At 50.8% G+C, this 18,119-nt stretch overlaps 1 protein-coding gene across 2 annotated transcripts in view; it reads right to left on the reverse strand.

Annotated features, from left to right (window-relative positions):
• IGF1R (insulin like growth factor 1 receptor) overlaps positions 1-13,223 on the reverse strand; it is a 151,230-nt gene extending 138,007 nt beyond the window's left edge. For both annotated transcript variants that reach the window (XM_031587777.2, XM_031587776.2), the window contains exon 1: positions 11,949-13,223. In XM_031587777.2, the coding sequence (XP_031443637.1) occupies positions 11,949-12,042 (94 nt within the window). In that variant the 5' untranslated portion in view covers positions 12,043-13,223. The remainder of the gene's footprint in view (positions 1-11,948) is intronic.
• Positions 13,224-18,119: the final 4,896 nt, after the last annotated feature.

Genomic DNA, 18,119 nt, shown 5'->3' on the forward strand with positions numbered 1-18,119 from the left:
GCAAGAGGTGCTGTCTGTGCACAGGCCAATTCCCAGCTGTGTGATCAGCCCTTGCAAGTCGTTGCCCTTCCTTCACTGCATCAAAAACAAAGCATTTTTAGAGAATTCCCCTGAAAGGCCTGAACAAATGCCATGACCTGCAAGATCCACTCTCTGCAGGAATGAGCAACAGTGAGAGGAAACGCATCTATGGCTGCTTTTAAGTCTTGAAAAGTAATGAAGAATCAGCATGAGACCTATTGCAAATATGGAAAAGGCAGATCATAAAATGGGGAATAAGAGGAAGGCTGGCGAGAAAGGAAGAGGTCTGATCTTCAGACAGTACTTTGGTGAACTAGTAAATAAGTCCAGATGTTGTAGACATCTTGCTCTACCTCCTGCAATTTAACCAAGCTAAATGGAAAAGTGTTAACTACATCCCTCATTCTCTGGGCTATTTCATCAGGTGATGCATTACGACCTTCTGAAGGGGCAAGGCATTCTTTTTGTCAGAACAAACACAATGAGTCCAATGCTGAGGAGGCCTCTAACAGGACTTTCTCTAAGCCGAGGAAACACAGGGCAGTGGGTTTAAAGGCTCTGTAGTACTGAAACCTGTCTGAAATCTGTCCCTCACTCTGCTCCAGTACAGATCAGACTTGCAGGGAACATCCTGCTCACTAAGAAAAAACAGGAGCACATTACTCTCGAGTGGATAGCAAGCACTCCTTCCTAATGCATCCTACTTTGTCAGCACAACAGTCTCATTGCCATTTCAAAGGAAAATGGCCATAATTGATTTTCCAAAACACAGCATTACAAAAATATCATGTATTTAATTGTTCTAACAAAGTGCTTTTATTATAGCAAATCACAACACGGATCCTAAAGGACAAGTATAAGGTAACAAGGCACAGCCTTTTAAGTTTATTAATACTCTCCACAAAAAAAAAAAAAAAAAAAACACAGGTTTGGGAGCTGCAGCTCTCCCCACTACCACAGCCTTCCTGCAGCTCCCAGAGCTCTCATTACAACCCAGACAGCTCTGCTACGTGTGCCGTTCCTTCTCAGCTCACTGTGCATGGAAGCAGCAGCCCGGTATCTCTAACAACCAGCACCCTGCCACGCTTCACCAAACTGCAACCACGCAGCTCAGCGTTTGCAAAGTTCTGTCTGAAGGAAAGTTCTTCACATGCTCTGCAAGTAACTTATTTCTCTAGTTGTTTACTTGCAAAGACCAGACCAACTGCATCAGCTTCTCCGACTGTGAAAACCACACACCTAGCTCGTCAGAAACCCAGGAGAACTTTTTTCCCTATTTTGTTTATCTATTTGAACAGCCAGCTGCTCTCAGACAGCAAGAACAACCATTCCTTTTCCCTCCTTCTCAGTTTTCTGTAGCCCTAGGTATGGCAACATTGGAAAAAGCTCGCATGGGCTTTCCAAGAAAAAGTGTGTTTTTCCTCCTCGGTCAGTTTTAGCACAGTGTATCCGAGCGTACATCAATGGCAAGCTTCAATGGTTTCAAAGTCACCCAATGGCCACAACATGGAACACAGATTGCTGGCTTTCCTTCCAAATGACCACTTCAGAATAAGTCAATAAAAATGCAATTCAGTGAGGGAAGCAATAAACAGAAAAGGGACAACCCTACCTCACATCTCCTGCTCCTCCAGGTAACCAAGCTAAGTTTCCTCCTCGTGAATCACTTCAAGGCTTCTTCACAGCTTGGTCCCAAACCCAACTGAGAACAGGATAAATCCTCCCTTCAGTATCTTCCAGAAATCCCCCTTCGGCACAATTTGCTCTCACATGTGCAATGCAGGAACTATTAAATTACGTTAGTAACAAAAAATATTTTGCTAACAGAAAGTGAAAATAAGTGAAAATTCTTACCTGCATGTGCTATCACAGCACGTTAATTACTACCTCAGAACAGCATGAATCCCAATTCACTGCAAGAGGACAACACTGCACAGTGACAGGGGTCAAGGATTCATCAGAAGGTAACCACAAAAACTGACCATGATGTGCAGATGTTCTCCATCACAGCACTGCATCCCACCCTCTGTCACCACGCAGCCTGACATTCATTTTGCAGTTGTGCTGCACAGTAAATGGCACCTGGGACCAAAGGAATTTTGGGACAACACCTGAGCTGAGCCACAGAAACACAGGTCGCTCAGAGGACTTCTGCAGTATGGTGAAGGCTAACGGGAAGGTTCACCTCAAGCCCCATCAGCTGCTCCTGGCTGATCCCCTCTCCCCCCGGCCCTGCATGGGCCCAGAGCCCTGTCCCACCAGGTGATGCTGACCCCAAGCTGCTGCCCCACACCTGTTCTCACAGGAACATCTCCATGCAGCACCCTGGGCAGCATCGAATTACTGCGCAGAGCCACTTCCACATTCCACCCTCCAACTCCCCCCAGGAGCCATCAGTCGCTCTCAGCTTTCACACTTCAGTAATTTTGGAATCAACAGGAAACGGAGATCAATCGTGATGGTACCAACCCTATAATGACTCACCTCTCAGCTCCCCCAGCCCACCATCCATTCTCTGAGGATGCACACAGCAGCAGACCCGGCAGGCACACAAGGTCCTTTCCAGCCTTGTGATTCTATTCTGTGATTCTATACAATACACACAGCCTGACTGCCCACAGCCCCGTGGTCAGGCTGCTGCAGAAAGCACCACACCGTGCTGCCCCCCCCCCCCCCACCAGCTCCTAAATGCAGCAGCTACTGGGTTTTCTGAGTTTCACCAGGAGAAAAATAAGCAGTAAAGTTACATAAAACTCATTCTGCTCCATTCCATACCTGCCGAAGCCTCAATCTGCATTACCTCCACCCCCCACGAGGGACAAATGGAAGAGCAGGAGGGTGGTTAAGAGAATACTTCCAAACCATGGCGTTTCATTCTGCTTACACAGCCACCAAGCCAAAAAAAAAAAAAAAAAAAAACAACACATTTGCATGAAATTAAAAGTCAATAAGAGCTGATTATTTCATTTACCAAAATAGAAAACCGTTTCATATGAACCACTTAAATGCATTCTTCTAAAAATAAACTTCACTACAAATCGAACGTGAAATTATAACAGCATATATTAGGGTAAATGCCTACTGTAATTTGAATAAAATAAAAATAGTAAGCATATAATTTACACAGAAAAAGCTGCACTCCCTCCCAGACACGACAGCTCCTTGTGCCCCTGCCTTGTCCCATGCAGCCCAATGGATGCCATCCATTCGTCACTGAAGTGACCCAGCCCCAACAGCACAGGGACATCAGTGCTGCACCTGGCTGATGGGCAGTGAGCTCTTGGTTTCCCAGGGACGATGAGAAATTATTTTTTCTGTTGATGATTTTTTTAAAATCACGCCTGTCCACCTCGACGAGTTTTTAATTAAAGCTCAAAACTTATCTTCCACATTTTAATTGCAATTCCGTTTTCCGTCCAAATAGAAAAGGAATGCAAATGAGAAGCAATCTACCAGAAAATTCGTAATCTCCTATTCTGCCTCTTAAAAATGTGAAAACTGAGGATCTGAACAAACATCTTTGTCACTTATTTACACAGACGTATCAAAGTGACAAACGCTCTTTATTGGCTGGAAGAAAACGAAGAGATGCACTGCCCATAAGGGCCATGCTAATAAATCCAGGTGTGTAACAGCTGGCAGTCAAAAAATCCAGCTAGAGAATACAGGCTGAGAGCTCCTTGTTCAAGACAGGAAAACCAACGTGCAGCCCTGCCATGCTGAGTCCCACATCCCAATTCTCTCAGCCCTCACACAACACGATGCGCCGCAAAGTTAAATACGAAGTCACTGACATCAGCCACTCAAACATCACAAACACCTCTGACAACCCCAGCCCAGCCAGTGCAGCGTGTGATTTTCATCCTCATATCATCACTTGAATCTTACGAAAAATACTTGAGATACTGCTGCCAGGTTAACGCGCTCAGGCTCCGATCCCCCTGACGTTTCCCCAGCAGCGCTGTGCCCACTGCCAGCTGCCCAGCAGCACCACGAGCACAGCGGTGAGCACAAACCTGCCCTGCTCTGCTGCACAGTGACAGACTGGAGCAAGGCAAGGCCCAGGAGGTACAGCCCCAGCAACTCACAGAACGCCCATCTCCAGCCCTGCAGTTTTCTGACTTCGTGGGCTATTTTTAAATATTAGAGAGATGAAAGAATCGAGAGCAGAGATCGCATCTGTTGCCATCACAATTTAACCACAGTCCGTGTATTTATACAGTGGAATCTCCAAAATAACACTGCATCTGCTAAGATGACCGTGTTTTTCCATGGGCGCTGGGCTGCGTTACAGGGGAGTCACTCCAAAGCAACAGCTTTTGAAGTGCTGATTGCGATCCACCCCAAATTCCTTTTGTTATCTTCTCCGAATGCACTGAGTTGTGAAGCTGTTGTTTCTCAGACCGGCTGGAGAACAACAAAACCCAGCACAGCTTTACAGCAGGCACTGCAGCCTTACAGTGAATGCAGTGTGTCTGCTTAAACAGCGAGCTACCAAGAGATGCACGGAACAGAAACCGTGCAAAAGCAGATGTCCACCTCACAAGTGATTCTGCTCAAGTCCAGAACCACTGCCTGAACACACACTGCACCGAGGGGCACTTCTGTCCTCCTCATTCCTGCTGCTAACAGCTGAACCAACCTGCAGGGACTCCCAGCTCACCGCTGGTGAAGCTTCTGCCACTTTTTGGAACCACGGCCCATCAGAAGCTCAAGTTTACAAAGGGGGTCTCCCAACCTAATTCATGTATTAAATACACAGAACGCAGCTTTCGTTAAGGTGTAACATCAATGAGAGAGTCTGAGTGCAGAACCAGCCTGCTCCAATCAGACAAAAATCCCAGTATTTTATTAATGCACACCAGAAGCAAAACAAAAAGCAAAACCTTCTGTCACTCCCAGGCTTCAGAGCCACAGTGCCAAACAAGCCAAGTCTCAAGCTCAGAACAGCAGCACTGCTTTCCTTACAGCCCATCCCTGCCGCTGTGCAGTGACACTCACACACACACCCCGCACCGTGGCTGCAGCCACTGGCAGAGCTTCAAAGGAACACCAACACAACCTGCACAAACAACACCTCTGTAACCCAGGTAGGTGAGGAGCAGGGCCCGCACACCTGCAGACTTTGGGCATCCTCCTCCAAGCTCTACTGGTCTGCAATGCGTTTTCCCTTAGTGTCCAAAGAAGCAAAGCACATGCATGAACAGCAGCTGCTATGCATCACACAGCTCGGCTGGGTCTGCATTCTGCCTGCACTTCCCTGGAAGTGCCACACATGTGTCCCCAGACACAGCTCCTCAGATACAATGCAGGCAAAGCCACCTGAGGCAGCCTGGCAGTAACAGCCCATAACTCTGCACGTATTTCAGGGAGCACACCAAATCCCCAGAGCTGCACATGAAGTTTGAATACAGCAGTAATAATCAAATTGCACATCACAACCCCCACACGTGAACTACAAACAATTCCTGCAGTGGCAAGAAACAGAGGGGACGGGCAGCACAAGGAAGCTATTTTCAACACGCTCCTAACTCTAATGCTCCAGCCCAAGCATTCCCCTGTGACCAGCAAATAACGAGGAAACCACTCCAGCGAGATCCAGGAATAAAGCCCTTCTGCAGCCCAAGCCAATTCCCTGAGAAGTTTGCTTCCAGGAGCAGCTGTCACCAGGCACCAGTCCAAACACCGTACCTGGGTAGGGCTGGAGATGCCCATTAGTCCCTGTCAGACTGTCCCCTTCCAGAAAAGCCTGACTGTTTTTTGATGGCCACTCCATCACACAGAAAGCAGCAAGCTCCCTCAGGTAGATTACAGCAGTAAAATTTAAACACCAAGCTGCTTGTCCACATACTAATAAGCAATAAGCACGCCAGCAACCCATCCATTTGTTTGGAGAAGACATTTTCACATCCAAGACACCTGAGACCCTCTTCCCCCACCAAAACCCTTCCCAAGCACAGCAGTGCAGCTCTCGCCAAGCTTCGCTGTGTGCCCATACCTGGAAGCCTTCTCAGGCTGACTGCCGTGCTCCAAACCAAACCCACCACAGCATCCCACTGAGCACAGGGCGAGCCTCCTGCTGCACCACCAACCAACAAGAACTGCAATAACACAATGCCAGCCCACCTCACCTCAGCACAGCAGCCAGCAGATCCTCTGAACTACAGTACTTACAGAGGCTTTGTCCCATCAACGCACACCAACTTTCAGAAGAAACACCCGTTACAAAGCACACCATGAGCACCTGGCACTCCCTGCCCCTTCATCTCATAGAGCTGCAGCCCTAACACTACCCAAGGCAATGATGTACTCCTTACTTCGGGATCCCACCCAGCTGTGCCAGCAGTTACACACATTGGAGACTTCAGAAAACGTATTATCCCAGCTCTAATTTACGCATGCTCCCTCTTCCCATCAAGCTGTTTATTTTCAACCTGTCAGGTACGCTTGTAGCATCATGGATAATTTGAAAAAAAAAAATCTGCACAAACCACACTTATAAAGCCAGCATCAGGTGCAGCACCCACCATCCAGGCAGCCTGCACTCCAACAGCACACAAGGATCGAGGACTGCTCCAGTGTGGATTCATTTCACACATTCTGAACTTGGAAAAATTGGTCTTTACTTTCTCCAGTCCAACCCTCTGCTATTGAAACACGACTGCCTAAGTGACCAATTAAATGAGGAATGTGCTAATTAGTGATCTGTTCCTGCTGAACAACAAACTATGAAGCTTCTGGAAGCACTCAGTAAAAATGCATGACACCTGATCAGCCACATCCAAAAAAAAAAAAAAAGAACCCAACTCCAAAACAACACTGCATAAAGGTTCCCTCCAACAAGAGCTGCAGGGCTGTTGCTGTTTGTCCATCACACTCACACACTGCTCTGGCTGTGGGGGAAAGGGCAGCAGCAGGCAGCGCAGGAGGAGCCCACCTGCAAGGAGAAAGTGCTTCCATCAGAGCTCAGCTCACACAGCCAAGTCAACAGCTCTATCTTTACAGCGTAATGGCCCCAATAACAGCCTGCAGATAACGCCCTCCTGACCGGTCACACACGCTGTGCTGGCAGCACAGTCAGCTCCTCACACCACTGGACTCAGCCCGCCAGCAGAAGCTCAGCACATCCCTATTTTATGTACCACTGCAGCAAAGCACACACACGTACAATTCACCAATTTCCTGCTTAAGAAGCCTCTTGTCTTCAGCAATAATTTTAACGTGAATCGTTCCTCCAAATTATTATTAAAATGATTTTGTGCAGCTTTAAGAGCCAACAGTTGTTCTTCCAAAGCACGTTTCAATGAATGCAGATAACAACTCTGTAACTTCACCAGGGTCAGATCTCATCTCACTGGCGAAGTCCAAGCACTCAGTTACCTCGAAGACCTCTGTGGCATCACTGGAACACACACAGGCTTCTTTCTGCTCCTGCCCACTAAGCAAAGAGCAAAGCATCAGGACTTGCACAAGTCTGGGTACATCCACGTCAGTACAGAAAGCTGTACTGCATTGAAGCTTACAGGTCAGCTGCAAATTGAACCGTAAATTACGGTAATAACATTGCATCTCACATTTGCTTTTCAACAAATTTTAAACAATTCCATTTTAAAAATCAACAGCAACACCCCCTTACACTGACAGTGAAGAAGTAATTGTTGTCTTGAAAGAAATCCTGAAGGAATTGCTCATATTTGGCACTTGCAGAGGTTGGAGAGGAAAGCTTTCCCTGATAAACGCCAGTTAAACCTTCACAGCCCACTGCCATGCCAACACCAGCTCTGCAGGAATGCATATCCTTCATTAATGAATAAGCCAAACTGTTTTCAAGTTCCTGCAGCAAAACAACCCCTGCGTAAAGCACTGCGCCCGCTTCGGGCTCTGGGGAACCGGTGCTGAGTGTGAGCACAGCTGAGTGTGAGCACAGGGAGGTGTGAGCACGGCATGCAGCTCACCGCTCGGCTGTCCTCAAACGTGGTCTCAGACAGTTCTGGACACAACAAAGGCAAATATAGTACTACAGAAACCAGCCCAGATTGTACCTGTCATGACTTGGCTACGAGGAAAAACCAGGCTGGCCAACAACCACAGCGTGTCTCTGGCGACTGCTGTTTGCTGAGACCTGCTTTAGTGCAATACGAACGTTCTGAAGCCATTCTTTTTAAAGCAGCTTTCATAAATCATAAAAACTAATCCAACTATCCTACACAAAGAAGCTGTCTATACAATTTACAGTGATAGAAAAATTACACACGTCAAATATACCCAAATACTAAAACAGTATTTCTGCCTTTCAAACACATCACTGCGCTCCCGAAGTCTCTCCGAACACAGCCCTCTCAGAAGTGGCAGATTCCACTTCCATCTAAGCCCAAAAACCTTAAAGTCATGCATTTGTCAGAAGGAACCGAAATAAACTAACAGTACCAATCTGCAGCAACTGGAGTTACAAGATTACAGAGCCTCGTGCCTCAGCCTTCTGACGTTTACTAACATGTATGGCAGTCATCGAGAATAAACTGCAGCTGATCCACTCCATGTGCACAAACACGCATGCACACAGCACAGCTGCTGGTCCCTAACACCACACATCTCCAACGAGACAGCTTTATGCCAGAGCTCAAGTAAGAACTGATGTAGGTCCATAACGTGAAGATTAAAGAACACTTGATGAAAGCTATCATTGCTTCCCAGTTATCACCTTTTAAAACGAGGGAAAACCATTCATTTCACTGTAGCCAGTTTAAAAAAAATAATAATTTAATGCAGCACGCTTTGTGAGTTACGAGCTTTACTGCCACCAGAGAAGGCGGTGAGGTAGGCAAGCTGTGTGCTGTGCAGGACCACAAAGCCAGCAGCAGGAGAGAAGCACACAGCACCTGTACACACATCATCTCTCTCAGAGGGCGGTGAGGCACTGGAACAGGTTGCCCAAGGAGATGTGGATGCCCCATCCCTGGAGGCATTCAAGGCCAGGCTGGATGTGGCTCTGGGCAGCCTGGGCTGGTTGATGACCCTGCTGGATGTTTGAAGCTGGATGATCGCTGTGGTCCTTTTCAACCCCGGCCATTCTACAATTGCCTCCAGACCTGAATGCTTTCCCTACCAAAGCCAACACTCTGCCTTCTGCCATACTGAGCCATCCTGCTGCCCGCAGCCCCTCACTGCTCCCACCACCAAGAACCAAGCACAGCTTCTCTCCCTCCAAGCACAGAGGGTTATTTCTCTCCAACACCAACTCAGCCTTGAAACTTCTCACAGTCACCTTCCTTCACACCCGTTCCTCTGCTTTCTCACATTCCCAATGCGTTTTGCCCAACACTGGCCAAGTCATTTCCTAACCCCTCTGGTTTCTGACTCACACAGGCCTTTGCTCCAGTACAGAGCACACAACCTGAGCTCAGCACTCTCTCCTACAGCTGTGGTGACCGCTGCAGCCCAGCAGCTTTCCACCCCCACTGCTCCACACCCGGCTCCTCCACCACCAGCATTCCCTGCTTGCAGCCTCAGCTCCAGGAGCCTCCCAGCTCCATCCAACAACATCCACTGACCAGGAGGTGCACACGGAGGCGCTGATGTGAAGCCAGGTGTGTGTAACGCTGGCACTGGAAAGGCAGGAAGGTTTTAGTAGGCAGCTTGGGATAGAGATTAAGCACACATCGTGAGCTGCTGCTTATTAGCACCAGAAACACAAAGCACAGACTGGTTAGATGAACGAGAGCTCATAGAAAGGTGAGCAGATCCATCAGGGTACCTCAGTCAGAACTATGGTGGATAACTAAAACTATCTATTCTAAACACTCACCCCATTCCCACCCAGACAGCCCTTCATGAGCACAGACCACACGAGAGCAAAGCACAAACCCCTCCGTGCTCAAGGCACGAAAGGAAGAAAACACCGAGGTTAAGCTGTGTCCCAAACCCATCCCTGGATGGAAGAGCCCCCAGCAATGCAGCCCTACGCACCAAAGGCACTGACACAGCACGAGTTTCATCCTCACCAAGGGCCTCGTTATTTTTACGCTGTTCTAACCAAGTCTCAGCAAAAATGGTCTCTTGTACCATCCTGCAGCATCCTCTCCGACCAGATGTGCACCACTGAGGCTACCTGCGTTTTTCAGAGTTTTCTGTCACCTAACCATGAACAGATTTTACGTAATTCAGCATTAAAAAGATGGGCTTCCCTCTCCTGTTGCAACTCCTTTGTATTCCTATTTAGGAATGCTGTGCTTGTTTGACCGAAAATGGAAGTGCCTTTTAGCTATGACACAGTATATATGAAAAACAAATAAAAATTATGATTAATCTTCCTTCCACTATTGCAGGGAGAGAAGAATATGAAGAGATGCAAAACATCTGCTCTGGTGATCATTTTTCCCCCTGACAGCAAAATTCTTTGGGCAATAAGTGGTGAAAACAAAAGCCATTAAAGTGCAAACTACAAAGGCGATCGATGAGAGGCAGCGCCCGGCCGGGACAAGTTCCTCAGCATAGCTCCCCACACGTAAACACCGAGATCAGGAGGAGATATTTCACTTGGGAGGTTCTTAATTGGGTCATTTCAGTTAAATGGCAACGGCAAGCACTTGGGAGCGCTGGAAGCCAATATCCCAAGCCTTCGTGCGTGATTTTATAGCAGGAGCTGGGCGAATGCTTTGATTTGAGGCACGCACGGAGAAGCTCGGAGCGCACACCTCAGGGCGCACCGCATCTCCTCGTCCCTGCTTTCCCCACGCGGGCTGATCCTGCTTAAGCCCTGAAGAAGGCCACGGGGGTTTTGTTTTCAAGCCTGCGGATTAACGTTGCCTCTCGGAACGGCTCCGGGCGGCAGCGCTGCAGCTCCCAGCCCGGCCGCCCGCACCAGCCCAGCTCGGGCCTCATTTGCAAGGAGTTAATTGGCACTCGCCGCCTAATGAAACGCGGCATTACTCAACACGCGTTACACACTCCGTCTACACGCATCTTGCTCAAACACCGGGTCGTTTTAGCCCCGTCGTCAGCGCATCCAAGGAACTTCCTCTTCAACCTGAACCACCGCTACCGCAAGAGCTCCACAGCTACCCAAAGCTCGCCCTTCCATCCCCACGACAACACGCGGCTTTCCCAAAGCGAGGCACGCAAGGACCGCGCTGAACAACACACACAGCGGATTAAGCCGAAGCACCAAAACACAGGAAGCGAGCACGGCTCTGCGGGCGGAGAGAAGAGACGGAGCAGCCCGTAAAACGGTCGGGCTCCCCGCACGGTTCCTCGGGTAAACGAGGGGCGGCCAACCCGACGCACGAGGGGCTCAGCGCGGGCACCCGAACGCAACCCGGGCTGCTGTGACTGCCGGCGGGCGTGCCCACGTTTACACACATAGAGGAAGCTGCTCGCTACCAAAAAAAAAAAAAAAAAAAAAAAAAAAAAAAAATCACTCGTTACTACGCGGCCCTTCCGGCCATCAGATGTCTCCGCACAAGCGCTGCGCACCGAGCCAAGCGCTCGCGAAGGAAACGAAGCCCACCGCCTTCATTCCGAGCCCCTTCCGCGGCGCTGTGCCGGGCAGCAAAGCAACGCGCTGCCTGCAGGACCGCTCCGCTCCCCGCGGCAGGTTACTGCGCACAGCGCTCACAAACATCGACCTCCTTCCCGGCCCGCCGGCGCCTGCCACGCGGCCCCACGCCCCGCCAGGTGCGGGACACAAAGGCGGGCGGCAGCCGGGGGCCCAGGAGCACCGCGCGGGGCAGGGGAGACCCGCACGGCCGCGCGTCTCCGCAGCGGCAGCCGCAGCGGAGCCGCCCCCCGCACGTCGCCATCGCCTCGTGGTCCCTCGCGGTGTCCTCGCGCACCTCGGAGTCCCCCAACGCGACGCCGTCACCTCGCGGCCCCGCACGCAACACCGACGCCGCCGCCGCCCCCCGCAGCCCCGCTCCCGCAATACTCACTTTCCCCATTTGTCGGCCACAGGCAGAGCGCGGCGAAGACGAGCAGCAACCCCCAGAAGACGGCGAGGGACCCTCCTCCGGCGCCAGACTTCATTCCTCTTTTTTTAGTTGGAAAAAATCCACTTTTCCGGGAAAAAAAAAAAAAAAGAAAAAAAAACGAAAAAAAAAAAAAACCCGAGTCCCGAACGGTTCGCTGTCCTCTTCTGCCCTACGGATAATAACGACGGAGGGCCGAGAAGCGAACGCCCCACGCCGCCTCACGGAGCGACGAACCGCAGCGGGAGCTCCGATCTCCCGGAGGCGGCGGCGCACCAACGGCGGCAGCGCGGCTCGCAGCCCCGCGCCGGAGCGGCCGCGTCCCCTCAGCGCCGCTGCCCGGAGCCCGCGGGCCGTGAGCGGGGCCGGCGCTCGGCATCCTCAGCCTCCATTTTCCAGCACCGCACACACACAGAACTGGGAGGGCTGCGGGGGAGGCGGGGGGGCGGCCCAGACAATCTGATTACAAAACAACAACAGCGGCGCGCCCGGCCCTGCGCGCGGGGACGGGGCTGCCCCGCCGGGTCCCCCTCCGCCCTCCGAGAGGCGCGGCCGCACCGCACCGCCGCGGGGATGGGGCACGGCTCGGCTCGGCTCCCCCCGCTCCGCCGCCTCTTCTCGGCGCCGCCGCCTTCTCTCAAAATAAAAATTAAAATAATAATAATAATTAAAAAAATATATGAAAATATAGATTAAAAAATGAAGGGGGCGCGGGGCAGCTCAGCACCCCGCCGGCTCCCCCCGCGGTCCGGCCCCGCGCATCCCTCCGAGCCGCCGAGCCATGGCGGGGGCGGGGGGGCCGGACGGCAGCGCGGAGCCTCCCGGAGCCGCTCTGTAAATCCTTCGCCTCCTCTCGCTCCTTTTTTCCCCCCTCCTCTCGGGGTGCGCGCGGCGCCGGGCGGGGGGAGGGGAGCGCCGGGAGGGGCGCGGGGGGCGCGGGGCGCTGAAGGTCACAGCCCCGCAGCGCGAGGAGGTCCGCGTTCCTCGGAGGGGGGGGCGGCGGGTGCTCCGCTCCTCGCGCTCAACGCTCCGCTCGCAGCCGCGATCCCCTCCGGTATCCTCCCGCTCCGCCGCCGCGCGCGACGCCCTCTCCGCTCCGCGCCGGTAAACAACCGCCCGACGCTCCGCTCCGCCGCGCCCGACGCTCCGCTTCTCCCTCTGCGGCCGCGCGGGGACGGGGCTCGCGCCCGCCCTGCTGCTGCCTGCTGCCTCCGCGCGCGCACGCGCCTTCGCTGCTCGTCGAGCGCGCGCCCGCAGCGCGCCCCCCCCCTTCTCCCTCCTTCCCGCTCCCCTCGCCCAGGCGGCGGCGGCGGCGGGGCGCGAGCGGGCGCGAGGCAAAAGGCGGAGCGCGGCGCGCGGAGCGGAGCGGCGCCGGGAGGGGCGGGGCGGGGCGGGGCGGGGCGGGAGAGCGCCAGGTCGGCTGGGTGGGGAAATGAATGAATGAAATGGATGGAATGGAATAAATAAAATAAAATTCCACGAAACGAAACAAATGGAGTGGAATAAATAATAAAATAAAATAAAATAAAATAAAATAAAATAAAATAAAATAAAATAAAATAAAATAAAATAAAATAAAATAAAATAAAATGGAAGAGCCTGAGTTAGGAGGAAAGAGAAGCTCCCAGTTTCCATTTTCACACCACAGCCGCTTATCGGCTGCTTTCAGTCCCTCCAGGCACATGGTGCAGTGCAGGCGCAGGGGAGCAGGCAGCAGCACGGCGTCCTGTTCCCCATTGCCATCCCTGTGTTTGCACCCGGGGCTGCCTGCACCCTGCTGCACCCCGCAGTGCTGCCAGGCAGGCGGATGGACGCACCCAAGCAGATAGGACTGGGGGTTTCACTAAGGAAGGGTTAAGTCTGACATCATTAATGCAAATGCTCCTGCAGTTTCTCCGTCTGCTTTTACACCTTCCCTGAGGACTGCATCCAGGACTGGGCCCCCGGCACAAGAGAGATGTGGAGCGAGTGCAGAAGGGGCCGTGAGGATGCTTGGAGGCTGGAACACCTTTCCTATGGGGATGGGCTGAGAGCTGGGCGTGTTCAGCACGGGGAGAGAAGGGGAGATCTCACTGCGGCCTTCCAGCGCATAGAGGGACTTATAAGCAGGAGGGAGACTGACTCTGTATGCAGTCTGATAGTGACATGACACGGGGAATGGTGAGTTTTGCTGTTGCTGTGTACAGCTGTGCGCAGTGCTGGCACTGGACGTGGGCAGAACAAGTGTCCTTTCTGTGAGCGTTGTGGCATCGATGCACACACATCGTAATGCGTAACGTACAGATTAATGTGCTGTTGTGTTAAGGCAGAGCTGAAGTGGGAACAGAGTGTCCATCATTCATCACTCTGCTGTCATAAAGAACTTCTATTACTGTCAAAGAGCCGTTCTTTCATTGCTCTGACGAATAGGGCAAACCATGGACAAGCACGCAGTACTGGAGGCTGTGTAGAGAACAAAAAGTTGTGCTTACAGTCTCTCAAAAACACCATCCTATAGGTGTTGGAACAGAGCTTCTTTCTGGAATCTGACAAACTATTTTAAAAGGAAAAGAAAAAAAAAAAAGCCAAACAAAGTGATGATATCTGCTCAGGGTCGGATGGGTGGTGCTGGTGGTGCCCTGCAGCCACCCAGTGCAGTGCCAATGTGATGGTAGTTCAATAGGAATGGTGTGGCTGGATGCTGCCAGGACACCTGCACCTGTCCCACTGCAGCTGCACAGTGCCTTCTGCTGCAACCTGAGCAAAACACAGATCATTCTACATTGTGCTGTGCGGTGGTGCACCACAGTGAAATCTATTTCCTTGTTGACACTGCATGCACCTGTTTTATCTACAGACCTGCTCAAAGGAGGTTGGTATGAATCGTGAGAAGTGTTTGGTTACTGGGGATCCACACCTGGCATCCTATCACAGGCTGAACAACACCGATTGTAAGTACAGAATGAACAATTGCCCTTTGGATGGAGAAGTGACTGAAATGTTTTATTGGAATTTCATCAAAAGGGAGTAAATCTGACTGGATGCAAACATCCCCAGCTCAAAAAGGAAATGTTTCAGCCATCAGATTACATGAGGTGGTCAATGTGCAAATCCCCTGTGGGTCCAATATCTGTGAGTCCATCTTCGTACATCAAGAGTTAGAAGAGCGCTTCCCATTGCAGTCATTGCCATCTGCAGTCTCTGCTGGGTGACAAAGCTGTGTGCTTTGCCAGCTGCTGTCCTTTCTGAGCACTGAGCACCTCCCACCTCCAGCACTGCACGCTGCTGGGGCCATCGCTGGCCTCTTGCTGTTCTACAAACTGTTTTGAAATAACATAAGTTTGGCCTGTTGTGTTGTGCATCTAGACTTGTGCAAAATCTTCCCCTGCTTTCTTTTTGCTCATGAAGCCTGTGCTATAATTTCCAGCAGCAGAAGTGCCCTTCTCCCAGCTCGCCCTGCCCGCATCCTGCTGCTTCCCCACTCATTCTCCTCTGCTTGTGCCGGGCTTCATGCTTCCTTTTCCCACTGCTGGTTTACGGTCCTTGAACAGGCAGATGGACAGAAAGGAACGCCGACTGCACACACATTTCACCCTCTGGGGCGCGGTGCAGAATGCCACCAGCATACCTGTGTCCTGTTAAAACTCCACTTAAGTGGAAAGTTCAGGAAGTGCGGTGGTGGGGATGAAACGGTGTGGTTAAATCAGCCGCTGACCCCGGTCTCTCAAAACATGTATCTGCCCAAGGCAAATATCCTCAGCCATATTTTAACTTTAACAGCAGCCTCACCGCTGCCTTCTGGGGCCACCACTGGGGAGAAACAGGCCTCACTATTTTCCCTGCCCCGGTGCTCGCTCTCGGCATAGGCCTGGCTAGACTTTATTTTGGCTTCCGCACCGCTCGCAGGGCAGGCTGACCTCCCTGCCAGATGCCGGCTTGTCACAACCTGTAACACTCGAGCACTTTGCTCCTGCTGCCCTTCACCTCCTGTTCGGAGCACTCACCACCTTCCTTTTCCACCTCTCCATTTGGCCAACCTTTTCCAAGCTCTGTTTCAGGTTGAACATCTCCTTGTTCTCTGCCCAGCGTGTGCCATGCACCTTCACGTGAGCACATGTATTGATGCACTGTTCCTTTTCCTCACCAAACATCCATTTACAAACCCATGAGTCTGACAAGAAACGATTCCATGCTATGCAAAATGCACGTTGCCTATTTATTTCCTCATTCGCCACTTTTTGTGCTGCTGTGAATTGCATCAAGCACCAGCAATCTCCACAGGTTCCCATCTGCAAGAAAATGTGGCTTCCCATTTGCACAGGGACAGGGATGGAGACAGGGATGGGGACAGGGACAGTGTGGCTGCGGCGCCCAAGGTGTCTGTAGAGCCCCTCCATCACCATTTGGTTCTCCAGATCTGCAGCACAGAGCAGGATATAGGTAGATCACACAGCAGAGGTTTCTAATTCTCCTGGCCCTGATACGACTGCAAACAGTGGCCCAAAACTGGTCCCTTCTGGAGCAAATAAAAAGTGAAGGGAAGAAAGGACATTGTTTACCGCTTCTTTCCCACACACCCCTCCTTCAAACAAGGAGGTATGCTGTTACGTGGACGATTTAGGGGCAGCAGCCCTGCAGGCATAACTCTAAAATTCATGTTTTAATAACAACAACAATAATAAGCACACAACAGCATTTATAACCCTAGTTACAGGCCTGGGATATCATATCCATAGCAACTGCAGCAAGTGCTGGATGCCATATATTTAGAGTTCCCATGCACCTGCCTAAAATAGCCACCAATAAATTATGCTGATGTTTGTGCCTTTCTGACAGCATTCTAACAGGCTGCCGGTGTGCTGCGAAAGCGCTTTGTGAGGGGAATCTCGCTTTGGTACCAAGTGCCTCACAGTGGCTCCTCTTTTGTGTTTCCTGCCGCACCAAGTGAGTCCCATTATCAGAACGGAGGGGAACAGGATCAGATTTCCACCATAGGTCTTGCACGTCCCACCTGGTGCCCTGTTCATTCACTGGAGGGCAGATTCTGCAGCCTCTGTGATGGGAAGGAAGGAAATTGGGTGAAGGTTGGCCCCAAGAAGTTTAATCTCATCCCTTCTACCTGCAGGAGAATTGTGAGGACCACAGATGCTGCTGGGCTTCAGTTTGTTTTTAACCTCAGTTGTTTCTTTAATCTTGATTTCAGAATGAACTTGTTTCTCCGTGTACTTGTGTTTGACTCCAGAAGGGATAGGAGCTTTCATTCAGCAGAAAAAAGAATGGAACCCAAAACAGTCAATAGTAGCTTACATGGGCTGTAATTCTTCACTGGTACCAAATCTTTGGTAGAGTCCTATGCAGAATAAAAATTACATTGCACTAAATATTACATGTGCACGATGCAAACTATGTATTTTTTTAAGTTCTTCGTGTTTCCATTCATTTCATGACATGCCAGCGTCAATACACTCCTTCAAATCCAATGAAATCCAAACTCTCTTGCACTTGCAAGAAGAAAGAAAAATGTTTTTGTTCTCTTGTGTCTTTTCTTTAAGAAGCTTATGGAAAAAACACAGCCTTACAATGAATAAACTGGATCCTCAGCACTAAGAGAACATCCAGAAGTTGCTGAAGAAAAAGAAAATCCTGACATCCTGTTGGAACAGGAATTTGGTTTTCTGGTAAAAGACAGGGCTGTGCCTACTGGTTTTGTTGTTGTTGTTGTTTTCTTGTGGTGATTAATCCACCGTTAGATTTTAGGGTAAAATAATATTCATCTCTGAAAGGCTGAATGTACATTTAATAATACTAAAAGTGCTTTAAAGCAGTTGGAACATATTTCCAGATGGTTTGGGAATGTGTAAATATTAGCACATTCTGAGGGCAGGTTTTAAAAGGCCCTTCAAACTTGGTAGGCTGTGACATCAGCTTTCCCCTACCTCGCCCTCTGCGCGTTGGTCACTGCGTGAGCACGGCATGCGGTGAAATGGATGCCCTGCAGAGGTACAATGGCAGCAGAAGGAATATGGCTCTGAAGATGGAGGAGACAGAGAGAAGGACGTTAATCGCCAGGGGCTTGGGAAAGAAATTTCCAAGCAGTCACTTCCAGGCTGTGCCAAACACCAGAGACTTCAGCTTTCCTTTTGGAGCCGCCTCTCC

Source organism: Phasianus colchicus, chromosome 12 (assembly GCF_987193195.1).
Source record: "Phasianus colchicus chromosome 12, bPhaCol1.hap1.1, whole genome shotgun sequence".
In the NCBI taxonomy this organism is placed as follows: domain Eukaryota; kingdom Metazoa; phylum Chordata; class Aves; order Galliformes; family Phasianidae; genus Phasianus; species Phasianus colchicus.